We start from the raw sequence: 25,456 nt of genomic DNA, 5'->3' as shown, positions 1-25,456 counted from the left end.
TAAACTGGAGTTGTGTAAACTGTAACGTTGTTTTAACACTGGAAAGGTGTTAGAGTTATAGTATGCTCGACCTGATCCCCAAACTGCCCCCCCCCTTTTGTAGTCTCTCTTGCAGCTTGGGGAAGTTCCCCTGACCAGGGGTGGAACTTGGCTGCTGCAGTGACAACGCAGGATCCTTAACCCAGGATCCTTAACCCGCTGTCCCACAAGAGAACCCCCCCAACTGCATTTGCAGTCTGTTCAGAATTTTCCTAAAAGTGGGAAATTTAAGGAAAAGAAAGCAAGGTTCACACTCCTGGAAAATTATTAAGGGAAATAAGATTTAATATCTTAAATTAGAATAACAAGAAATCTGGAGGACCACCTCGTTCTGCTGCTTCTGACTGATGATCTTTTTTTTTGGCCGCCTGGAGGCGTATGGAGGCATATGGAGTTCCCCAGCCAGGAATCAGCTCCAAGCCACAGTTGGGGCAACGCTGGATCCTTAGGATCCTTAACGGACTGTGCCAGGTGGGGCTGGGAGTGGGTGGGGGGGCAACCTGCTTCCCAGCGCTCCCAAGACACCTCGGAACTCCTGGCTGGTGATCTTTTGTTTATGCTTTTCTGTATCTGCATAACAAAGTTGGATGTAGTCTTTCAAAAGGAAATGTTTTTAAATTTCCTGTAGCAACTTTGTTAATAAATCAAAGTCTTACCGGGTTGCTCCTCCTGGACATCACTGTAAGATTCAAGCCTCTGCTTAGTTCACAGTGGTTGACAGAGCACTGGGTCTCCTGTGGAAAGGAGGGTGCAGAAGAGCCCCTCGAATAAGCACAAAGCAGGAGTGTTATGTGCTTTTACCATTTTACTTGTTTTCATATTTACACCTGAACAGGGTAGACTCAGAACGAGGCCAAAGGAGGAAGTTGGGGGTAAGATACATCATGTGTGCCATGAAGCCAAGTTGTTTTAGGTGTGAATTTCTAAAATGCCTACATTTGGGGGTGTTTTCCTTGTTAAAAAAGCAGCATTTGCTTGTTGCAAGACATTCTCCCTGTGGGAAGCCAGAAGGTGAAGAAGATGGTGAGCCCTCAGGGTGCCAGTTTGTGCGCATCCTTTCTGGGTGCTGTCTGGACAAACAAACGCACGGAAGGGAGCTCGAAGCGGTGTGCTGGGATCTCTCTCCAGAGAATATGATTGTGGGCGGACGTCATTTCTGCCTTCACCTTGACGTGCTGGGTGGAACATAACTGCTCGTGTGGAGTGACGGCGCGGGGTTGCACCGGAAGGGCCTGGTCATCAGCTCCTGTGCAGCCGTCACTTGCACCGTCCCCCAGGGGCAGACATGGACTTGTTTGCAGTTTTATCGTGTCAACAGCCTTGTGCCGTCCAGGTGGCTTTGCACACTTTTCTAGTTATTTCTTGGCATAAATTGCTAGAGGTGGAATTGTTGAGTCAAAAGGTGGACATAGTTTACATTTTCATACATTTTACCCAACTATCAGAAAAGGACCTGTTTCTGGAATTCCCATTTCCTCACAATATGGTCATTGTTGACATCTTTTCATGCCCCTGGGGCAAAAAAAGATCTCATCCTTCCTTTAGTTTTAAAACTGCCATTGATACTGAACGACTTTTTGTGTAGTTTTCACTTTTGAAAATTACGTATGGCTTTATCTCTATGATGAAAGGGTCGAAAAGCATCTTTAAGAAATTTACACCTCTTAGAGTTCCTGCTGTGGCACAGTGCATTAAGGATCGAGCCCTGCTGTAGCTGTGGCTTGGATTGTATCTCTGGCCTGGGAATTTTGATATGCTGTGGGTTTGGCCAAAAACAAAAAAAATTTAGATGATTTTTGTTACAAATAAGAGAGCTTAAAAAAGATGTAGAGATTTATGCCTTAGGAATGCTGTGAACAGCATTAAAAATGGCATGAGGGGTGTTAGTGGGCTAAAAACATGACAGAGTCTGCGAGCATACTCTGGATCCAGCATCGTAGGATGTGGCATGGGTTGCAGGTGCACCTCGGATTCAGTGTGGCTGTGGATGTGCAGGCTGGCAGCTGCAGCTCGGGTTTGATCCCTGGCCCAGGAACTTCCACGTGCCACAGGTGCAGCCCTCCAAAGAAAAGAAAAAAACAGCATAATAAGCAAAAAGGAAAATTGTGTGTGCAGTTTGGTTACGACTGTGCCTAGGAGATCTTCTGGCACGAGACAGGAAAAGGGGCGGAGTCAACTGAACATGCACAGTAGATAGTTTATCAGTGAAACTCAGTTTTACTTTATTTTTGCCCTGTCGAAAGCCAGCTCGGGCGGTGTCATTCCGACAAGTCGAATACAGATGTTACTAAATGTTGGCGTTTTCTAGAGCCAGTCATAATGTTCCCTTGGGTGGTCAGTCTTGATCTTTTTGTTACTAAATTGTTTGAAATGCCAGTCCTGGGAGACCTTTGGGTTCTTGAGGGTGAAGGGAGACTGTTTCCGCAGAGCCTCCTGTTCTTTGTGGATTAAGATATTCCTCTGGAGCCAATTTATTTTTTGTTCCAAACTATCTCTTAGATGTTAAGGGCCATGTTGAGTTTCAGAAGCTCTACAATTCTGTTTTCAGTTGTGACTTGCTAGGCAGTGTAATTTCCGGGAAGAGGAAGAGAGGGGCTGCAGACTGAGGAAGGGTTGGAATCAGTCTCTTGAGCTCCTCTGGGCCAGGTGCCTTCCAGATGCCATCCGAGTTCCTCCTTGGCTCTTAGGGTGTCCGCACCTACACGGGCGAGGGCATGATACCCAGAGCAAGAAGCCCCAGCTCGCAAGTGACAAGGGCTTGGACACAAGGGGCTCTGGTCCTGATAAATGGATGAGTAGCAGCACTGAGGCTCACGAGGGCATAGCACGTGAGCTGGAGAAGGACCCAGGGTGTGGGGAGTGCAGCAGCCAGCGAGGCCCCATGACTCCCTCATTTGGGGTGGTGGCTCTCAATTCTAATGTGCCTGGAGCGTGGGGCCCCAGCCACGCTGGGGTAGAGGTGCTCAGACTTCCTCTTCCACGGGGACGGAGCCTCAGGGCTGCCGGGATCTCGACAGGGTCTGAACCCAGCACACTCACAGTCCTGGTGCTGGGGAGTTCCCTGGTGCTCCAGCCGTTAACACCTGGCACTTTTCCCGCAGCGGCCCGAGTTCAGTCCCTGTTCTGAGAACTGAGATTTCACATCAGGGTGCTGCTGCCAGAGTTCCCGCCTTGGCGCAGCAGGGTCAGCAGTGTCTTGGGAACACTAGGATGCGGGTTTGATCCCGGGCCCTGCACAGTGGGTTAAGGATCCCACGTTGCTGCAGCCGCAGCCTAGGTGGCAACTGCAGCTCAGATCTGATCCCTAGCCTAACAACTGCATGTGCTGTGGGGTGGCCAAAAAAAGGGAGTTCTCCTGTGGTTCAGCAGGTTCAGGATCTGGTGTTGTCACTGGAGCAGCTCGGGTGGCTGCTCTGGTGTGGGTTCAGTCCCTGGCCCAGGAGCTTCCATGTAGCACAGGCACGGCCAAAAAAATCCAAAAAGCAGTGACAATGCTGAACCTCCCCTTGTCGGGAACACGTTAAACCGGGAAGGGATGGTCAGTTCTGCCTTGTGCTGCCTTTGGCCGCAGTTTCTGGTGTCTCGTTTCTGGGTGCACTTGAAGAAAGTAAACTGGGAACCATGTGGGAAGGTGAAAGTATTTGAAGTCAGATCTTTAAGGATGGCAGAGGAGGTATCTACAGGAGATCACATTTGCCCCCGTAGATTTTAAGGGACTGCACTGGTTTTTGCTTTTTGCGTTCCGGAGGCAGAGCTAAGACCAGAAGGGTGGTTGGAAGAGGGTAGGTTTCTGTGTGAGTGTGACCGTTGAGACAAATCTTGGTGGACCAAGCGTGGTATCAGCTGCAGCAGCTAAAACATTGTCCCTGAAGAAGGACCTTCTTCAAGCTTCTGTAGGTGAGAGCAGGTGGAGCTGAGAGCAGGAGAGCAGGGTTTCCCGTGATGAGTGAGTGGCACTGAGGGCCTCAGTGTTGGTGCTGGAAGCAGCCCCGGATCCCGAGAACCCATCTGTGCTGGCACCGGCAGCGTGGAGACGCTGGGAGGCCGGCGGTGACCAGCAGAGCAGACCGGCCTTTGCGAGGCCCGGGTTGAGGGAGAGCAGGCCTGGAAAGAGGCATTTGAGCAGGAGCAAGCGCCGAGCGCTGGGGTCACAAGCTCTGCACGCAGTGGTCTCCTGCTCAGCAGCCTCTGGGCTCCTCGACCTTGTGGGAGGCTGAGAATAAAATAAACTCCCGAAAACGTTTATCGAAACGCGCTTAAGGCCCATGTTCTGCTCGTGGTGACCTAAGCTTGACTGGCGTGTTAGCACTGCCCGGTCTTCTGGCCGAACCACTGCGAAATTGTAGGCAGGCACCTAAGTGTGATGGCCCGTGTTCCACAAACGTGAGGTCAGCTGGTGGCTGGAAACTGGGCTGAGTGCGCGGGGAGCGATTTTTACCTGTAGGAAGATACGTGTCCCACTTCTGGGTGGTTGTGCTTACAGGAGGTTGGCAGTCCCTGGGAGTCAGTCTTGACCCAAATAATCTTTTGAGTTAGGTTAATAACCACACTACAGAAAATAGAAAAAATACCGTAACCTGTGCTGTCTTCATTTTTTTATTTTCTATTTTTTTTTGTTTTTGTTTTTTTTTTGTCTTGTCTAGGGCTGCACCTATGGCATGTGGAGGTTCCCAGGCTAGGGGTCGAATCGGAGCTGTAGCCGCCGGCCTACTCCACAGCCACAGCAACGCAGGATCCGAGCCACGTCTGCGACCTACACCACAGCTCAAGGCAACGCTGGATCCTTAACCTGAGCGAGGCCAGGGATCGAACCTGCAACCTCATGGTTCCTAGTCGGATTTGTTAACCACTGCGCCACGACCGGAACTCCCTAACTTTGTTATTTTAAAACATCCTTTAGGCAATGGAATAACAATCGAAATAGTTCTATTTCCCTGTGATACCGTAATCTCTTCTGTAATTTAGTGTTTGTATCATAATACATACCATGATTTCCGTACTTTTCTGATAGATTTCTGATAACTCTGATAAATACTTGTCTAGAAGATCTGTTAAGTACAGAACAGTTGGCCCTTGAGACACAGCTGTTTGGTTGTCGGAGACATTTTCATAGTGCTCCATCCTTTTATGTAGGAAACATGTCACCACACACAGTCACCCACGGGATGCACTGTGTTGTCGGGTGCACGAGTTTAGAGGCACCTGCGCTTCTGTTGCTTACTAGCCTTTTTGCCACTCGTGAACATTTTGTTGGGGGAAGAACAAACTTTTTGGTGTGATTTTATATTTAAACTTGCTGAGGAGCATTTCAGGAAGTTGGGGGGCAGTGTGGAGAGGTCAGCGCGCCCCACCAGGTGGCTTCTACCTGGGAGGCCTCCGCCAGCGGGGTTCTGCCACCTTCGCAGACCCGGCGGCCGCGCTCTTAGAAGCCTTGCTAGGGACGCACAAGGGGAGAAGGTCATCTCGGGGTCGACAGACTTCTAGTGACCTGGACAGGGTTTCGTTTGACACTTGACACCGCTCAGGTGACAGGAGATGGCTGAGGGAGGAGCCATCCCGGCTGTTTAGACCCCTGACCCCGCGGGAAGGGGTGGGAGACCCTGTGCCAGGAGCCCCGTGGGCAGGTTTTCCGTGGCGCACCTGCCCTGACCCAACCTGAAACGTCCTGGGGTCCAGTCCCCGGGTGCGAGGGGGCTGAGCACGCTCCGAGCCCCACCTCCTGCCCTGAGGCTTTGCCATCACTGTGCTCCGGCGTCCTGTGTCCAGGGTTTCCTTACTCTGGCCCCACTCTCGGAGTGTTTGAGAAGGATTTGCGTCTGTTTTGATCACTGCTGTACCCCCAGCACATAGTACGCTTGAGAAAATACTGCTGGATCAAGATGGAGTGGTAAACCTGCCGCCAGTGGAAACAGAAGTGGTTTTTCAGTCTTGAAACTTTAGCCACTTGGGATTTAATAGTTTCCTCTGCTGCTGCTTGGCTAAATCAAAGCTTATTCATTGTGTATTTCACTATCGTATTGCAAGAGTAGTTGTGCCTGGGAGTCCCTGTCGTGGCTCAGCAGTTAACGAACCCGATTAACATCCGTGAAGACGTGGGTTTGATCCCTGGCCTCGCTCAGTGGGTTAAGGATCCGGCGTTGCTGTGAGCTGTGGTGTAGGTCACAGACTCAGCTTGGATCCCACGTTGCTGTGGCTGTGGTGTAGGCCGGCGGCTACAACACCATTTGGAGCCCTAGCCTGGGAACCTCCATGTGCTTCGGGTGCGGCAGCCGTAAAAAGAGGAAAAAAAAGGGTAGTTGTGCTCACTGTAATAAATTTTGATGTAGTTGTAAGAGGCGGGCTCCTTAATTTTTTTTCCTTTGGCTGCGGCATTCAGAAGTTCCTAGGCCAGGGATCAAACCAACACCACAGCTGTAACCAGAACCACAACAGTGACTACACCAGATCCTTAACTTCTTGAGCCACACAGGAACTCCAAGGGTTGGGTTTCTTTAAATAAATTCTTGGGAGTTCCCGTTGTGGCACAGCAGAAGTGAATCTGACTAGTAACCATGAGGATGTGGGTTCGATCCCCTGCCTTGTTCAGTGGGTTGGGGACCTGGCAGCTGTAGTTCTGATTTGACCCCTAGCTTGGAAACTTCCATATGTTGCTGGCGCAGCCCTAAAAAAAGCAAAAGCAAAACAAAACAAAACAAAAAAACCCCCGCTTTAATTATGGCCGAGTACCTCAAAGGAATGACCAGAAAGAAGTGACTAAGATGTAGAAATAGCGATTAAAAAAAAGAAAGTGCTGGGAGTTCCTGCTGTGACTCAGTGGGTTAAGAATCTGACTGTAGGAGTTCCTGTCGTGGCGCAGTGGTTAACAAATCCGACCAGGAACCGTGAGGTTGCGGGTTGGATCCCTGGCCTTGCTCAGTGGGTTAAGGGTCAGGCGTTGCCGTGAGCTGTGGTGTAGGTCGCAGACACAGTTCAGATCCCGCGTTGCTGTGGCTCTGGCGTAGGCTGGTGACTACAGCTCCGATTCGACCCCCACCCTGGGAACTTCCATATGCCGCGGAAGTGTCCCAAGAAAATGGCAAAAAGACAAAAACAAAACAAAACAAAAAACAACAACAACAAAAAGAATCTGACTGCAGTTCGGTTTGCGGTGGAGGCTCCAGTTCAGTCCATGGCCTGGTGCAGTGGGTTAACGAATCCAGTGTTGGTGCATCTGCTGCTCGGATTCGATCCTCAGCCCGGGAAGTTCCATATGCTGTGGGTATGGCCCTAAAAAAAAAAACAACTAAACATCAAATTTTTAAAAAAGTGATGAAGGAGTTGCCCCTGTGGCACAGTGAGTTAAGGACCTGCGAGCCCGCTGGAGACCTCTGGAGATAGGCCTTTGGTTGCAGGTGAGCAGAGCTGGCAGCTGCTGAGGACTGGCCTCAGTCCGGATGGAGGCCTGGTCGCCCTCCCTTCCCGGGCTGCCGTGCTGCTTGCCTGGACCGGTGTGCTCCTCACTCGTCTGCTGCCACCTGCTCTCCATCACGGGCGTCTTCGGGTGCCTGGTTGGTTGCACAGCTCGGGGCTGCTGGGGACCAAGGGACAAGCCTTGGCTCTTTCCATCTTCAGAGGATGTGGGCCAGGGATATCTGAGCTGGGTCTCTCCAGATGGCTGCCCAGGACACCCTAGTCCACGTGCAGTGGCTGCGCTCTTCCGAGAGCCATGCCTCATTCTCGTGGCGGCAACAGGTGACCTGCCAGTCTAAGGACTAGCACGGAGGACTCAGGCTGGGCTTCCAGAAGTGACGTGTCAGGTGGAGGCTTGCATGTCTCACCTGGTGGGTGTTGGCTCTGCGTCCCCCACAGGCTCTCCCTGGTCGCCACCCAGCTGCAGGGGAGGGCCCTGGCCTGGGGACCTTGGGAGCTGCTGCTTCTTTGTTTCTAGAGGTTTCTTTATTGGGAGTTCTGTGATTTTTTTTTTTTTATTTTAATGATTTTTATTTTTTCCATTACAGCTGGCTTACAGTGTTCTGTCAGTTTTCCACTGTACAGCAGCGTGACCCAGTCTCTCTCTCTCTCTCTCACACACACACACACACACACACATTCTTTTTCTCCCACGGGATGCGCTTCTTACCTGTGACTTAGGTGTGTGGGTGGTTGGGGCCTCTGGAGGCTCATGGCACCGCCCAGTTGTGAAGCCAGCACTGTCTCCAGACCGGCCAGATAGCCCCTGAATTGCAGTAGAAACAAAAAAGCTTGAGACAGTTACCCTGCAGCCTCAGAGCCAAGGCCCTTGTAACACTCAACATGTAGGCTTCCCGCTGCGAGTGTGAAAGCACTTGAGGTCCCTGGCAGGTTGACCGAGACCTGGGTGAGGCCCCTGTGTGTTGAGATGACGCTTGGTTCTTGGCGTGCGATTGGTCTCGCGTGGGCGCCGCATGTCCTGCCCGCTCCCCTTTTATTGGTTGGCTTCCTTCTCTTGGGCTGTCAGTTCCAGGGCAGGGTCCATAGCTGTGGGAGTGCTCCCAGCATGGGTTCTCCTCTCCTGGCAAGCCAGCAGCACAGGTAGTTGGGGACCTGTTGGGAAGGGGACCCCTTCTTAGCTAGCATCAGAAAGTAGGGATTCTATGGCCCCACATCCTGCACAGAAGCCAGGACATGGGCAGGTGACAGGCTGCTCTCATGGAACCTTCCTTGGTCTGTGTGTCTGCCCTGTGGCCATCACAGTGGAGAGAGACTCATTCCCTCTGTTAAAGGATCCTTCGTCTTCCGTTTAGATTAACTTTATGTAGCTTTTGTGTGACATGCTACAGGATTTTAAAAAAATGGGTGAATAAAATACTGATAGTTAAGAACTGAAAAGCACGTTGTGATAGCAGCAGAATTGCTCAAGGGTTCCCCATGATGGCAACTGGTGTCCACGAGGATGCAGTGTCCATCCCTGGGTTGATCCTGGGGTCGGGCACCCGGCATTGCCGTGAGCTGTGGTGTCCGTCTCAGATGCGGCTCAGATCTGGCGTGGCTGTGGCGTAGCCCTGCAGCTGTAGCTGCGATTCAGCCCCAGCCTCGGAGCATCCACTGGGTGCGGGGATGGCCTAAAATGCCAAAAACAAGCAAACCCAGACGTGCTCATTCGGTCCACTTCCCAGTTCGTGTTCCTCCGTCAGCTCTCGTGTCGGTCTTAATCCAGCTGCGGTCCTCTGTGTCTTTCAGCAAACGAGGGTTCAGCGTACGGTCCTTCGGGACAGGGACTCACGTGAAGCTCCCGGGACCAGCGCCCGACAAGCCGAACGTCTACGATTTCAGAACCACGTACGACCAGATGTACAACGACCTCCTCAGGAAGGACAAAGAACTGCATCCCAGGGGTCGCCCTTTAGCCCCGCGCTCCTCTCTGGCAGGTGTCACCGTGCGCACCACTCAGGGGCGTCTGCGAGGCAGGGTGGCGGGTGTGCGGGTCCTGGGTTTCTCATCTGGTGCTCGGGGGACAGTCCATGGGCTGGAGCCCCTTGGGGCCCTGGGCGTGCAGGACACGCAGGTGTGTACGTGAAGACACAGTTGGGCGGCTCAGGCAAGAAAGGTGCAACCATGGCATCCCGTGGCTTTGCACACTGCTGGCCTCCCTCCTCTGTGCTCCTCAGGTAGGTGTGTGTGCGGGCGTGCAGTGCTGCACACCCTGGTGGTGGTTCCGGAGGGTCAGGTCACAAGAGGCCAGGCTGGCTGCCGGAGGATGCGTGTTAGGAGCCGGCAGCTAGAGCGGACTTGACTTCGGCAGAGCGAAAACAGACCGGGTCTGTTCCCTAAGACTCCCACGAAGGCAGGGCTTCCTAAACAGACCTCTGACTGACACCGGGCTGTCGCATGGCTGAGCTCATCCTGTTTTGTTTCGTTTGTAAATTTTTCTTTTTAGGGCCGCACCCGCGACACACGGAAATTCCCAGGCTAGGGGTCGAATCTGAGCTGTAGCCGCCGGCCTACACCACAGCCACAGCAAACCAGATCTGAGCCGCATCTGCAACCTACACCACAGCTAACGGCAGGGCCAGAGCCTTAACCCACTGAGTGAGGCCAGGAATCGAACCTGCCTCCTCATGGATGCTAGTCAGATTCGATTCCATAGTGCCATGACGGGAACTCCCGTCCTGGTGTTGATGGGAGGGCTGCTTCACCCCGAGCTGCTCCCTCTGTTCCCTGAGTGGTGGTCCTTCCCAGGATGGAGCCCGGACGCATGCCAAGCCAAAGGGGCATAGACACCACGTGGGAAATGCGGCCCGTTGACACTCTTGCAGTCTTCAATAAACTGTAAACTGCTTCCGCACAACTGTAGATCAGTCTGTTAGCTCCGAGGGGCCCCAGAGGTCATTCCGGCAGAGTGTTGCGGATGCCAGCGGCTTCTGTGCCCTCTGCTCTTTGGCTGCAGGTAAACGTCACTGGGGGTGTTTGGCCAGAGTCCCCCGCATTTCCTGGCAGTGCCGCAGCCAGGCGGAGGGAGCGGCTGGGTCATGTGGCTGTGGGACCTCTGTGACGCACTGATCTTGGGGTCCAGGACCCACATGCACCAGAGCCACCCTGCAGTCCCAAGGCCCGACCTGGGGCTGGAAGCCCTGCTGAGAATTTGCAGTGCCCCCCCCCCCCCGTATGTTTTATTCTTGGCCACGCCTTTGGCACATGGAAATTCCTAGGCTGGGGATCAGACCCATTCACAGCAGTGACCCGAGCCACTCTGGTGTCAACTCTGGATCTCTCACCTGCTGCACCACTGGGAAACTGCACGCCCCCTTTCTCAGGAGCCCTGAACCTGCGTTAGGAAAAGCTCCACGTATTTCCGGGGAGCTTCCAGCTGTGTCCTGGTCTCAGTGGTGCAGTGATAGGCCCTGCTTGCGTCCTGGGTCTGAGCCCCAGCAGGGGAGGCCCCACCCCCAGATCTGTGTGGCAGGAGTGCCCTAGTCTTGCCCAAAGGGTTAGTCCCGGTCCTGTTCACCTGGACAAAGCCTGGTCTCAAGGCCAGGCTTTCACGGCGCGGACTCTCCATGTCCATAGCCTCATCCTCAGGCGCCGTCTGTCTGGAGGTTAGTGCTCAGAACCATTCTTTCTTTAAGACTCTTGTGCAGAAAACAGATAGTAGTGAACTTGCTGACACTCCCTTAACTATCACCACCTCGGAGCCATTTCTGGGCGTAGGCAGTGTTTACGCGTTTTAGACCAAATTCCGAGGAACGAGGAACGTGGAGAAGGAGGGATTTTGTGTGTGTCCCTGGGAACTGGGCGGAAGGGCATCGGCCAGCATCTCCGGATTGAGATCCTCTATGGGTGACCTCAGACCATGGCCTCAGAAGCATCCGGCCCAGGAGTCGGGCGACCGGGGTGGCTGTGCTCACCCTCTGGGGGGTGTGGGGATGTGGCCCCCACAGGCTCCTGTCGGTTCCTCTCAGAGGCTCTGGGTGGGGGGACACACGTCGGTTTACTGGCTTCACTTGGGTGGGATTTCTGGCTTCTGGGTGGGGGAGGAAGGGGCAGAAGGAGGCCAGGCCTGGTGCTCTGCTTAGCTTTGCCCATTAGCCTGAGGCCAGTCAGGGAGGGGTTTCTGTGCCAGGGGTTCACTGGGACACTGCCAAGACACCAGAGGTGGGTCCTGCCAGTTCGGGAGGGGTTGGCAGTCAGTGGTGACGTGAGCCCCACGCCGCGCTGTCTCCCCAGTTGCTGAAAACCCGTCTGGAGCCCATCGAATCCCTGGGCTTTTGCGGAGGTGCCAGCTTTTACAGGTGGCAGCGCACAACTGGAAGAGCATCGTGCGCTGTAACCTGCGGATCAGACGCTCAGGAAAGGCTGGCATTTGGGGACAGTGATGTGAGCGGAGGCCGGGGCGGGGAGGGGCGGGGGACGGGACTGGGCCCGGAGACCTGCTGGCGGCCGGGCAGGCTCCTGAGGACGAGCAGTACCGCCGGGACCTTGTGCTTACCAGGCCTTTGGTGAGTTTGGGCCTGGAGCTCTGTTGTTAACTGTTGCCTGTGAATGTGTGGTTTGAGTTCTCTCCACAAGCAGGAGTGGAGTTGAGGGCCTCCTACCTCGGTCCCACGTGACTGCTGTGGCCTCGGAGCACCTGCCCCGGGTGTGTTCCAGCCCCTGAGTAAAGCTAGACTGGGTTGGTTGGGGTCTGCTTTCCCTTCCCATCCCGGGGTTGGCAAACCCGGGTTCAACTCCCTCTCTGCGGGCAGGTTGCAGGCATCTTCTCTCTGGGCTCCTGATGCAGCAGCTGCCTCTCTGACCTGAGCGCTTTGTCGCTGAAACAGCTCCAGGTGTACCATTCCACAGGGCGTGCATGGGGTGGGACGTTCTCCCGCCCCCCTGTCCCATTCCCCTCCTATGGCTCTGCCGCCTCTGCACAGCCAGCCTCTGCCTGGCCTGTAGGGGTCATGCAGCTTGTGGCAAGTATTGAGCTTCCATTTTACTTATAAGGCCCCCGCCCGCAATTGATTCCTTTCCCCTGAGGCGTCCTTTCGAATACAGCAGCTTCATGCTTGTTTCATGGGGCTTTAAGTGTGGCTCCTGGGTCAAGCTGATGGAGGCTCCGAGGGTTTTTTCATCTGCCAGAGCCGGCGTCCACTCCTGCAGCCGAGCATCAGCTGACTTGGAGCACCTTTGGGGAAAGATCAGTCGTTCTCTTCTGCTAGAAGAATGGCCAGCCTGGACCTGATCACCGGGTCCTGGGCCCAGTGGAGGTTGCAGAGGAGGGGCCGCCGGGAAGACAGAGGCATTTTGTAAGTTTCAGTAGTTGCTTCGTGAGTCATAAAACCACTTGTCTTAAAGAGCAAGTCAACGCGAGGCTGTAGATGGAGGTCCTGGGATTCATTTCGGAGGCCCCGGTGTGCAGCGGCTTCATGTGGGCTCTCGGTTCCCAGACCTGGGATTGGACCACGGCTGCAGCCGTGAACGCGCTGAGTCCTCATGACCAGACCACCAGGCCTCCCCAGTCGCGGTGCTTGTTAAGGCACGTGACCAGTTGCTCCCCACGCGGGCGGGTGAAAGCGCAGCCAGGACTGACACGGCCCAGATCCTGTCTCGGTCCGCGTGGTTGGAGACTCGCCTTGAGCCTGCGTCCGCCATGCCTTCCCAGTGATTAACTACCGCTGGCTTTAGATGGTTTTTTCACTGTTTGTTTATTCCTCTTCCATCCTCTCAGTTTCATTGTCGCTTAGGCCTTGGGTTCATTTCTCTGCATGCTTACTCCTCTGTGTACTTTGTACCGTCCTGGGGTAGAAGGTAAAAATAAACACGATTTCTGAGACTCTTGAGTCCCACGGCCTCCCACCCTCCATCCTGGGTTCATGGTCAGTGGCGGACACAGCAGCCCCTTCCTGAGGCCCCTGGGCTCTTCCAGCGCCTTGTGCTCCGCCCCCGTCCTGGGGCTGCTTCCTGCGCTTGAGGCCCCAGCCCCTCTCCTCACACTTGGGCTCCGCCCTCTGTCATCTCCCACCACTGGCCTGTCCTCTGTGCTTACCTCACTCCTGGCCCCTGGTCCCCCGCCCTGGCCCCTGGCCCACCTGGGCATCAGGCCTGCCTGTTGACCTGTCTCGTTTCACCCTGGTTGGCAGCTGTGGTTTCAGATTTTTGGAAAGCAGCATCTGTTTAACAGGAAAGTGTGTCCCTAAAAACCAGATGCTGACTCAGGGGAGCACCCGTCTCGCTTTGCTGAGCTTGAGCTGGGGGTTCAGAAGGGCGCTCATGCTTGAAGTAAACCTGTGGCCTTGAGAGCTCGCAAACGAGTTCCCGTCGTGGTGCAGCAGAAACGCATACAACTAGGAACCATGAGGTTGCCGGTCCGACTCCTGACCTCCCTCAGTGGGTCAGTGATCCAGCTTGGCCGTGAGCTGTGGTGTAGGTTACAGACATGGCTTGGATCCCACGTGGCTGTGGCTGTGGCGTAGGCCGGCAGCTGCAGCTCCGATTCAACTCCCTAGCCTGGGAACCTCCATATGCTGCAGGTGCAGCCCTAAAAAGACCAAAAAAAAAAAAAAAAGATTTCAGATAAGCTATAGAACATCCCGTGTCTGACAGGTGTTGCCCCATCTTCTGCAGCCAGTTGCCTGAGGTGGCCGCTGGGGTCCCTCCTGAGTTGACAGTGGCCACACTGAGCCCCAGGGCCTCGAGGGCACACCTGGGGCGGGGGCTGAGTCTGGTCCCCACAGCCTGCGGCAGGTGACAGGCAGACTCAGGGTGTGGAGAGAATAGTGACACTGGAACCTGCTGGTGGATTTACTTTGCCTGAAGACTAGTGAGGCGGTGGCAGACCCCCCGCCAGAGCCTGGGCCACCAAGCCCCGAGTTGGGCAGCAGCGAGCCTGGCGACAGTGGCTCTGTGCTGACTTGGGAGCCTCCCTGAGGAGTGCTGAGTTCGTGTTTGTCTCTGCGCTTTGCAGAAGCTGCTGCTTTGATACCAAAACAAATGGGTATATATATTTTGTAATTTAATTTTTGTGTTTTTAGGGCCACACCAGTGGCATATGGAGGTTCCCAGATTAGGGGTGTAATCAGAGCTACAGCTGCCAGCCTACACCACAGCCATAGCCACGTCAGATCTGAGCTGCATCTGCGACCTACAGCACAGCTCACGGCAACGCCGTATCCTTAACCCACTGAGCGAGGCCAGGGATCGAACCTGCGTCCTCATGGATGCCAGTCAGCATCGTTTTCCTCTGAGCCACAACGAGGCATCCCCAAAACAAATATATTTCCTAGCACTAGCAAGTCAGCCTGACAGCTGCTGGCCAAGCAGTTCTCACACTGTGTCCAGAGTCCGACTGTTGCTTTCAGGGCATCTGGAGCTTAAAGCTCCACTCCCCGCCAGTGGCTGGGGCCTCGCTCACCCCCCCACACACACTGGTGCTGATGGCCTGTGTTCTCGGGACAGCGCACAGCAGCTGCAGGACAGTCCCTCGAACCTGCCCTCCCTGCCCGAAGCTGCCAGGGCCAGCCTTGTGGCTCCTGGCGTCCTCCTTCCAGCAGCTCCCAGAGAAGTGGCCGGGAACCTCTTGCGTCCGTGTGGCTTTAGCGCTTTGCAGTGAAAACAGCCTGGGTGCCTTTGGGGAGGGGGGAGTGTCTGCTGTACCCATAACGGGTTGTGAGGGGTTGTTGGGGTTCCCTCGCTGGGGCAGCAGTCAGCCGCTGGCATCTAAACTCTGGGGTGGCCGTGGCGTGCAGGGCTAGATGGTAGGGCTCTGGGGGAGCTGTGGTGGCTCCTCTGGTGGTGCTGGGCAGGCTGGCACCCCCCCGGGGGCAGGGCCTGCCAGGAGGAAGTGTCGGGAGTGGGCTGGCCTGGCCTGGCCTGGGCGGGCGAGGGGCCGGGATCCTAGCACCCCGTGGATACAGTAGGCACAGCGTCCCCCTGGCCTCCGTTGGGGCTGAGCGCCCACTGAGGGAGCCCTGGGAAGGGACACTGGTCCAGCCACGTCCGCCTTAACACTGAGCGCTCCGCTTGTGAGTGGACTAGGAGGGCGTCTCCAGCCCGGCCTCCGATGCCCAGGGCCTTGTGCCTGAGCTGCCCTGCTGTGCCATCCCAGTGTGAACCTGCACCTTCACGGTGCTGTCCTCCAAAGCCAGGGATGTCACTGGGGCATCTTTGGAGCTTGTTGGGAGGTTCTAGCGGGAGTGCAGCTGCTCGTATACCCTTAACCGAAGAACAGTCCTTCTCCATCATGGATGCTCGGCCTCTGCGACCGAGCGCGCAGCTTCGGGAGGGGCGCCCGTGGAGCTGCGAGGGAGGAGGGGGACACCCGCCTAGACAGCCAGATCAGCCGAGTCCACGCTGGCGATCAGTGGGGGGACAGATGGCGCAGCCAGATCGCCCTCATATCCACTGGGGCGCCTTTGGGAACGCGCATCCTGGAAACGAAACATGCTGCAGGGAGGGCCTGGCTCCCACCCCGCAGGCCTGTAACCCCGAGTAAAAGCGGAAAGTCCGTGAGGACAAGGGCCCTCACAGTGGCCTGGCCCTGCTGTGCCCTGCTCTGTAGGGACCCTCCCTCCCGCTGTTGGTGTGTTTCTGAGAGGCCTCTGGACCTCGGCTGCCCCCGAGGGTCCTCTCGCTGTGCCACTGGCAGTGGGTGGGATGGTCTGCGGTGACCACTGGCTTCTCAGATGCACCCCCATCCCCCCTTGTGGCCAGACTGCTCAGTGTCTTGTGCAAACTGCATTGTTTCAAGGGTGCCAGGCCGAGTGCTCAGCCTTGGTCCAGCAGGGAGCACCGGGAGGTCAGGGCTGTGTGGTCAGTGCCTGCCCTGGGCTGTGTCCTTTGACTGCTTCTGGCTCTGACCTAAATTGCTCCAGTGGAAGCTCAGTGCAGGAGGGGGTATTGTATTTTCCCTTGGGCTCCAGGTCTTTGGGGTGGGTCTCAGCCAGCGCTGGGCGGGCAGGGTGATGCGTTCTCACCGCCTGGAGGCCGGAATGGAACCCAGAGCGTCACCACGTCCTCCGTGTGTGATGTTTGGGATTTGGTCTGTTTTTGAACCTCTTTGGAGAAGTGATTTGGTATTTGCAGATTAATTCATGATTTGAGGACTTTTTCTCTCTTTTTTTTTTTTCCTCGTTTTTTGTCTTGAGGGCCCTACCCATGGCATGTGGAGGTTCCCAGGCGAGGGGTTGAATCAGAGCTGTAGCCACCGGCCTACACCACAACCACAGCAATGCCAGATCCGAGCCACACCTGCGACCTACACCACAGCTCACGGCAACGCCGGATCCTTAGCCCCCAGAGCGAGGCCAGGGATCGAACCTGCATCCTCATGTTTACCAGTGGGGTTCGTTAATCACTAAGCCACAGTAGGAACTTTTTCTGAAAAAGTTTTAAAAAATAGTTTTCACTAAAACGCTCCAGCCTAAGGCTCGGCTTTGTCTTTTTGTGTCAAGGTTGGTTTGACAGTGTCACACAGCAGGTAGGAGGCAGGGGTATGTCCATTTGGAATAAAATACTAAGACTACCGATCTCCCCACGGCATTTTTATTTTATCAGCCGGTTGATTAAACAGTTTTTTGAACTTTCTCTCAAATTTAAAGAAATACATGTCATGTTTTACTCTATTTGGACAGGTGGTCTACCGTTTTTACTCCACTGAATTCTGTAAAACTAGCTGGTTAGTCAGTCGTCATCCTCCCTGTCACTGGTTCACGTTGGGCTGACTAAGAGCAGCCAGGAAGGCGGCCCTGCCCTCGCTGCCTGAGGAGCCCAGCCCAGGCACCTGTCCTTGGTGTTTTTTCTGTTTTGGGGTCTTGGGGTGTTTTTTTTTTTTTTTTTTTTTGGCTTCTTAGAGCCACACCTGTGGCATATGGAAGTTCCCAGGCTCGGGGAGCTACAGCTGCCGGCCTACACCAGAGCCACAGCCATGCAGGATCCAAGCCACATCTGCAACCTGCACCACAGCTCTTGGCAACACCAGATCCTTAACCCACTAAGCGAGGCCAGGGATCGAACCCACGTCCTCATGGATACTAGTCAGGTTTGTTACCGCTGAGCCACAACAGGAACTCCAGGGGTCCTGACCTTGGCCCTCGCTCCCCAAACCTCAGCTGTCTGAGGCAGCGCCTTGGGCTGGAGGGTCGCATCCGCCTTCTGCGGGTCCTCTGTGGCTTTTACACCGTTTGGGGGTGCAGCTGCTGAAGAAGAGGGGTGTTAGCAGTCTCCCCCCGGTTCCTCGGACCCTTGTGCAGATGCGGGCCAGGGGAGCAGAGCTGCATTCCGAGGCGGGGGTGGGGGCGGGAGCGGTGCGGCCTCTGGGGGTGCATCGGGGCCGCTGGTCACACAGACGTGCTTCCCAGGAACGCTGATCTGCATTCCAGTTCATTTTTCGCTGATTGTGACCCAGCGTTGGCGACTTTGCTGCTGCTTTGCCATCTGGAGAGCTGTCGTCAGGCCTCTGCTGGCTTGAGCTGCCCTGTCCCTCTGCCTCTCGGGACGCCCCTCCAGGTTCGGGTCCGAGAGCAGAGCACTCGCTTGAGGGCGGTTCTGGGAGCGGCCGCTGGTTCCCGAGAGTGCCCGGCGTTGGGAGCGCACGCTCTGAACGAGCTACTCAAGATGTTTGTTTTTCTAGTTTTCCTCATTCTTTTTTTTTTTACGTTTTAAAAAATAGCTTATTACACTTTGTCAGTTGAATATCAGAGTTGCTTTTCAGTGGATTGGTGTCAGGGGAGCTGCTTTTCTCCGCTCTTTCCCCACGGGGTCCCCGTTCCTTCTGCCTCCCTGCCCTGTTCTCTGGGGCCTCCTGCGTGCCCACTCGATGGGTCCCTTTGGTCGTGCGCGTTCTTAAGATTTCTGTTCGGGGTCGTGGCCGTGGCCGGAACTCGTGCTTGTCTCAGAAGGTCCCGCTGCCACAGGGCTGAGCCCACCTTGTCTCCCCCTGGACAGTGCGTGTGGGCCTTAGGAGGCCGAAGGCACTGGCTCTAACCTAGTGAGTGACCACAGATGACCCATGGCGCGGGGAGTCGCGTGGCACCTGACCGCTGGTGCAGGTGGTACGCAGCGTGGCCTCTGTCAGTGCAGATCTGGAGTGAAGGCCGGGCCACCACCGCGTGATGAGGCTGCAGTGTGACCAAGGTGCTCGGACTGCTCTGGGGGCGCAGGTGGGGGCTGCCCGGGGGCGGTGCCCGGGAGGCCTCGTGCGTGGACAGGGGCTCCTGCTACCTCCCCTCCCCCAGGACAGGCACCCTGAGGGGAGCCCCGCAGGTGGGCAGGGGTCTGAGTGGATTCTTGAGTCCAGCAGAGAAGAGAGGCCGTCTCGTCGCTGGACCTGGGAGTGGGAGATCCCCTCGGGCGTCCAGGTTCGTGAGGTCCTGCCCACCCTGGCCTGTGCTCAGCTCTGGTTCGGGCCTGGGGCGTGGCCAGCTGTCCAGGGGAGCAAGTCTGAGCATAGCCAGCCGCAGGCCTGTCCTGGCCCGCTTGCCCCGGACCCGTTCTGGCCATCTGCAGTGGCCCTGGCACCCAGCAAGCCTGCCAAGGGCACGCGGTCCCTGCCTTTGAGGGCACTTGGGTCTCTCCGGAGGGCTTTGCACCTTGTGGTTCAGTGGGATCGAGCTCAAAACTCAAGGCAAAGTTCATGCGGAGGATCCAGAGCTGAGGGCATTCTGGGGGTGCAGCCGATGCGGGGAGCCCCAGTGCCTAGGGTTTGGGGTTCGCACCCCAGCCTGGGCCCCAGGATGGGAAAATTCAGATTTGGCCTGGGGATGTGGGGGGCAGAGGGGCTGATCTGGATGGATCAGGACATCCTTGGGCTCCGTTCGGATGCAGCTATCCCCCACTGGTGAAGCACCTGCCCACCTGAGCAATCTGGCCCCTGACCGAGCCACCCGGAGCCCTCTTCCTTGCAGCCCTGGGAGGGGGCTGGGCTGGCACGGCCCTGGCCTCCCCCTCCCATCTGCCCTCTCGGGGTTCTGTCTCCACCCGGAGACCCTGCTCTGTCCTCAGTGTTCCATTGCGTCTCCATGACATGTGCTGGGGCGACATTCATGGGAAAGCCAGGCTGTCTCTCCTCCAAGCCAGGAAGCACCCTGTCCCCACCACTGCAGAGGCCCTGGGGACATGGGGGCCCAGTGGGTCCTGGGCGCAGGGCCTCATGCAGGCTCAGCAAGATCGTGGGCTGGGCTCTGCTGTTAACCCATTGCCTTTGGGAGAGCGTCGGCCCAGTTTCGGGTCTGTGGGCGCCTCCGCGTGCTTGGGAAGCGGCATCTGCTCACCGGTTTGGCTCCAGCTCTGCCCTTGGCCGCCTTCCTTCGTGGAAACGTCTCTGCTTGACCCAGGCTGCCACCCGTGGACTCCGTGTGCCCGGGCCCTGCTTGGTGTCGCCCCCACCCTGCTGTGCACCGTGCCGGGCCCTCCTTGTCCAACAGAAGCCAGGGAGCGGCTCCAGACCACTTCCTTCCACCCCTTGGCCCTACTTGCTCCGGGAAGGCGGTCACTCATGCTTCTGAAAGGCCTTGCCCTGGATGCCCGCCCATCCATCGTCACCAACCAGCAGGGCACAAACACCTGACAGAGCCTTTCGTGTGCTTAGGACACGTGTGGAGATGAATGTGTGACTGGGGTTAAACCTCACGCTGGAGAAGGTGCCTGCAATTAGAGGGGCCGGCACCAGGGCAGGCACTCAAGGGGCAGACGCTGCAGCCCGGGGTGCAGGCCTGGGGCCCAGGGGGCCTCTCCGACTCTCTGGGGTTTGTGCCTTCTGCCCTTGACTTTGGAGGTGAATCCCCACTCCTTTTCTCTTTTGTTCGGAACACTCCCTGAGGACACCCCCTGCCCCCCACCCCCGAACCCAAGCACTTCCTCGGGGGCTGCCGGGCCAGCTCCCTCCACCACTGGGGTCTGTGTCCTTTGATGCTTGAGACCCCAGAGCGTCTCCGAGTGTTCCTTTATCTTTGTCCTTCCTGTGTCGGGTTCCAGAACCTCTGCATCTTTTCCGGGGCTCCACTCAAGATGCCCGCCTGTCTGTGCAGTGGGGGAGGCGCCCACATTGCCCTTCACCCACCCCGGTGAGCAGGGTGGACACGCATGGGGCCAGGAATTAGGTGCGGGCAGGAGTCGCACGTGAGGGTCTGGGCCGCCGCTGGGGCCCCAGGGCACAACATGGCTCCATCCTAGGCTTCTAGAGCCCTTGGCTTTGCAGGAAGGCTGAGCTCTCCTCCGAATCGCCCTGTCTCTGCGGCCAGGGCCTCCTGGTCACCCAGCTGCTAGGCAGGGAGCCCGAAGGCTGCACCCCCCCAGGCCTCTCCCTCTGAGTTGGGCTTTTAGGCTGGTCCTGCCCCTCCTGGGGGTCGTTGCTGACAAGCATGTGAGGTACCTTGAGATGGCACCTGCCTTGGCAGGTCCACTGGCCCCTCACTGAATGAGCTCACCCAGGCTGGTCCCTGCGTCTGGGCCTGAGGTCGCTTTTGGCCACAGGGGGCTTTGGGGGGTGAGGGTGGTTCTGGGGCCTGATGCCTGCTTCCTGCCTTCCCCGTTCCCTCGAGGCTCTGGTCCACGGGCTGGGCCCTGATGGGTCTGGGGCGCCCCGGCCCTTGCTCAACCGGGAACCGTCATGGGAACATGCTGCCCGCGCCTGGGTCTGCAGCCTCGCACCAGCACACCTGCCTGCCTGCCTCCGAGCAGAGTGAGGCTTCCCTCAGAAGCCAGACCTCAGTAAAGGCGTTGTCTTGGTGGCAGGCGGCTCTCCCATCCGGATCCCTTTCTCCATCCCCATATGGGTCGAAGAGGGAGCTCGGGCGGTTTGGGGTTTCATCCTCAAGGGCCTGAGCACCCGCTGTCCTTCCTTGGTCTTGCCTGGCACGGCCTGGGTCTCCCCTCTTCTGTAGTTGTCAGAAAAGGGCCACAAAGGCCACCGATGCACCTGCTCTGTTAGCTGATGCGGGGCAGGGTCTGATCTCCAAACTGGTCCTTTTCTTCTCCCCGGGACCTTCCTTCTGTGACAGCATCTGAGCGAATGATTGAAGGTCGGGTGAAGCAGGGGCCAGCTCTGAGGGCTGTCGGGACCTTGTCAGCAGTGCCCCAAGCACCTGCTGGCCTCCTCTTGGGAACCGTCCCTGTGAGCCTCAGTGTCACCTGAAGCCTTTGCACATTTTGCTGTCTGGGAGGTGGGTCTCGGAGGACACCATGAGGGGCAGGGTGCCTGCATCCCGGCACTGCCCACGTGGGGCCTCCCTAGCCTTTGTTTTTCTGCTGGACGTGGATGCCCGGCGTCCGGAGGATGGGCTTGGGGGAGGCGGACTTAGACGTAACAGCAGCACTGGCACCGTGGGCAGCTGGGAGGGGCAGTGCCAGGCAGGGCTGCAGGCCAGCGTGAGGTGGCCGTGGCTAGAACGCTTGTTTGAAAAGTGGCAAGAACCAAAATGCCCTACAGCGAGCAGTCAGGTATCTTCATGTGGCTCTTGAATATCTTTCCAAAGCTGTGTTCACCGTCTAGGAGGGTAGGAAATACATTCTGAGCAACGTGAACTTGTTTCGATGGTCCTAACTTCAATCTGGGCAAGACAGGAAGCGTCGCTTGGGGTTCCTGATCAGCTGATGTGTCTCTGAGTGACATGCTTGTCCCCAAACACCTGCATGACCCTTAGAGACCGTGGGCCTCGCCTTTGGGTCAGCGAACCCTCTCCTGGGTCCCAAGTCCCAGCCCTTGGATAGGGCAGGGGTGTGGCCCTGTCTGGAGGGTCCCAGAGGGACTCCGCCCTTTGAGGCTCTGGGCCTGGGCCCCCTTCACTCGCTTGCACTTAGCCCACGCCTCTCGCTCCTCGACACCCTTCTTGCCACTGAAGTGTCCTTTCTTTTTTGGTTTTCTTTCTTGTGTGTGTGTTTGTCTTTTTGCCATTTCTTGGGCCGCTCCTGAGGCATATGGAGGATCCCAGGCTAGGGGTCGAATCGGAGCTGTAGCTGCCGGCCTACGCCAGAGCAACGCCAGATCCGAGCCGCATCTGCGACCTACACCACAGCTCACGGCAACGCTGGAGCCTTAACCCACTGAGCGAGGCCGGGGATCGAACCCGCAACCTCATGGTTCCTAGTCGGATTCATTAACTACTGAGCCACGACGGGAACTCCTGAAGTGTCCTTTCTTGGGTGGGTTTCCGCATTTCCTTCCTGCTGTGGCTGAGCTGGACCTGGGATTGGGCTTCCAGGTTGGCGCTGTCTCTGCCAAAGGGCTTGGGTTCAGTGTGAGCATTTGCAGAGATGCCGCAGGACACAGAAAGGCAGGCAGAGGTTCAAACACGGCTGGGAGAGGAGGCTGAAGACACTAAGTTGGCCTTCTGGAAAGGCATCTGTCTGAGGCAGCCTGGGATGCGGAGGTCCAGACACTGGGCTGGGACCCAGCACCGGCTGGTCTGCGAGACAGGGGACAGTAGTACAGCGTGCTCCCCCAAACTGCCCCAGTGGCCCGATGCTCCCGCTGGGGAGGGGACCCAGTGGCCCTGCCTGCGCAGGTGGCAGGCACTGAGCTCGCCGAGGCTGCCACGCGTGACGAAGCTCTGTATCCAAAGTTCCTTAACTCAAGCACCCAGCTACACGCAGAATGGCATTTTGCACATGTTGGACAGAAACAAGAGAATCAAGCCCCGGCCAGAAAGGTTCCAGAACTGCAAAGACCTGTTTGACCTGATCCTTACCTGTGAAGAGCGGGTGTACGACCAGGTGGTGGAAGGTCAGCGTGGGCGCGGGGCTGGCAAGGCCACTGCGCCAGGCCAGGCTGCAGGGAGGTGGGCAGGGTGGGGGCAGGAGATTGTGGCCTCCGGTCCACCCGGGTCCTCAGGGCAAGGCCTGCTGTGCTGACTGACAGCCTGGCGCGGGCTTTGCGGCACAGAGGGGGCACATGGAGCCGGGGGCCGGGGTCTGTGTTTCAAGGGTGCTGCTGACTGCTCTCCTGCAGGACAGGCTGGTGTTGGCAGCCAAGACTGGGTGGCCTGGGGTTGAGCCCGAGGGGCACAAGCTTTGCTCTGGTTGTGACCCTTAACCGTGCGTCGCCAGGGGCAGGGCAGGCGGCCAGGGCAGGGCCTCTGACGCCTGTCCTTTTGTCCCGGTCAGATCTGAATTCCAGGGAGCAGGAGACCTGCCAGCCCGTGCACGTGATCAACGTGGACATCCAGGACAACCACGAGGAGGCCACGCTGGGGGCCTTCCTCATCTGTGAGCTCTGCCAGTGCGTGAGTATCAGCCCCGCCCCTGCCACGCTGTCACCGTGAGAGTGGCGCTCCCACCGTGCGGCTCCTCTGCAAGTGTTAGACCCCCCTGCGCAGAGGCGCCCACAGGTTTGAGGGTCCACCTTCGAGCTTCTGGACTTGATGGCAGTGGGAGCGACCCACTCGGCATGCGGCCTCAGGACCTGTTGTCCTGGACGTCTGGCCCTCCCCGAGTGGCCCTGGGTGTCCTCCCTAGATGCTTTTAGGCAGCTGTGCTCAGAGCCACACTTTTTCTCTCAAAGGTCACAAAGGGACCTTCTCCAGGAGAGATGCACTGTCTTGTCTTCAGCCCCTGGTTTCTGCATTTAGGTTGGTGGGCTGTGGGTGACAGGAAAGTGAAAGAAGCAGGGGGCTTCACTGAGAAGTCTGGGGTCAGGCAGGCCCAGATGGCTTTGCTGTGTGAGTCCAGGCCCTGTGCTCCTGTTGCTGAGCCAGCGCAGCTTCTGCCTCCGAGGTGCCTCGTGGTCCAGGGTGGCTGCCGAAGCTCCAGCATTTGTGCCCGTGATCGGGTCATCATGCAAGAGAAAAAGCAGAAGGGGACAACGTGTCCCAGAAATTGCACACACCCCCACCCCTTTCTCACTGGCAAGAATTTGCAGAGGAGCCAGCCCCCAGCAGGGCGCGCGTGCTGTCAAGCCGCCGGGGGCTGACCCCTGGCAGCCCCTGCTCCTCCCAGGGCAGTGCTTCTCCACCGAGAGGTCCAGGCACATTCGCACACGCGGAGGGCCGCTTGGGGGGGTGGGGGGTGGCGACATCCTAGCGTGGGTAGGTCCCTGGGGCTTCCTCACTGGGTGACTGCAGCAAGAGGCCCCCTCCCCGTGGGGTCCGCTCCTTTACAAAGTAGGGCCAGTACAGGCGCCAGGCGTCTGTGGTGCGTGTCCCCATGACCTTGGAGCCAGGCCTACGGAGCTGCAGCAGCCCCATGCCCATCCCCACGCTGCAGCCCCCGCCCCCCGCCCCCGCTGCCCTCTCGTGGGCCAAGCACCCCCAGGAGACACGGGGCCGGCAGCTGAGTGCCCTTGTGCGCTTTGCAGATTCAGCACACGGAGGACATGGAGAACGAGATCGACGAGCTGCTGCAGGAGTTCGAGGAGAAGAGCGGCCGGGCCTTCCTCCACACAGTCTGCTTCTACTGAGCCCGCGCCTGCCGCCCCCACCGCCCGGAGCCGCCCCTGGACTGCCCTCCGCTCCTCCGCTGTCCTCTGGCCTTGTCTCTCCCTCGAGTGCCGCTGGCGGACGGGGGCGGTTCCCTCACAAACTGTGCCCGTGAAACGAGAGGATAGACACAAATGCCAGATGCAAAACAATCAGGTTTCTTCTGTCCTGCTCTTACTCCTAAGTGGGATGTTGATTATCGAGTTTTTGTCTTTAACCAAAAAAGAGAAAAACGGTTCATCGCACATCCCCCCGAATGCCTGCCGCTCACGGACCGTCCCTCACTGGCTGGAATGTGCAAATCCATGAATAAAGCAACAGGCTGGACTTGGGGGAGAGACCCCGCAGTGCTCCGCTCACTGTTGCCCGTCTCTCGGCCCTCGGGCAGCGTCCGAGGCCTGGGGGTCCGGCCGAGCTTCCTAGCCGGCCCCGAGGGCCTGCTGTCCACTGGGATCCTGGAAGAAAGTGGGACCTGCCCCAGGGCTGGGGTGGGCCGCGCGTCCCTGGTCACCCTCCTGGTTTCCGCTGCCCTGGAAAACCTCGGGACCGCCGTGGGGAAGACGGGAGGCTCCTGT

At 57.3% G+C, this 25,456-nt stretch overlaps 1 protein-coding gene across 1 annotated transcript in view; it reads left to right on the top strand.

Annotated features, from left to right (window-relative positions):
* The window catches only part of SSU72 (SSU72 homolog, RNA polymerase II CTD phosphatase), a 29,143-nt gene extending 3,915 nt beyond the window's left edge, over window positions 1-25,228 (top strand). Inside the window, exons 2-5 of the mRNA XM_003127502.5 lie at window positions 9,238-9,381; window positions 23,052-23,191; window positions 23,572-23,690; window positions 24,761-25,228. Of these exons, the coding sequence (XP_003127550.1) occupies window positions 9,238-9,381; window positions 23,052-23,191; window positions 23,572-23,690; window positions 24,761-24,862 (505 nt within the window). The 3' untranslated portion in view covers window positions 24,863-25,228. The remainder of the gene's footprint in view (window positions 1-9,237; window positions 9,382-23,051; window positions 23,192-23,571; window positions 23,691-24,760) is intronic.

Source organism: Sus scrofa, chromosome 6 (assembly GCF_000003025.6).
Source record: "Sus scrofa isolate TJ Tabasco breed Duroc chromosome 6, Sscrofa11.1, whole genome shotgun sequence".
In the NCBI taxonomy this organism is placed as follows: domain Eukaryota; kingdom Metazoa; phylum Chordata; class Mammalia; order Artiodactyla; family Suidae; genus Sus; species Sus scrofa.
This window is presented reverse-complemented; position numbering and strand designations above follow the sequence as displayed.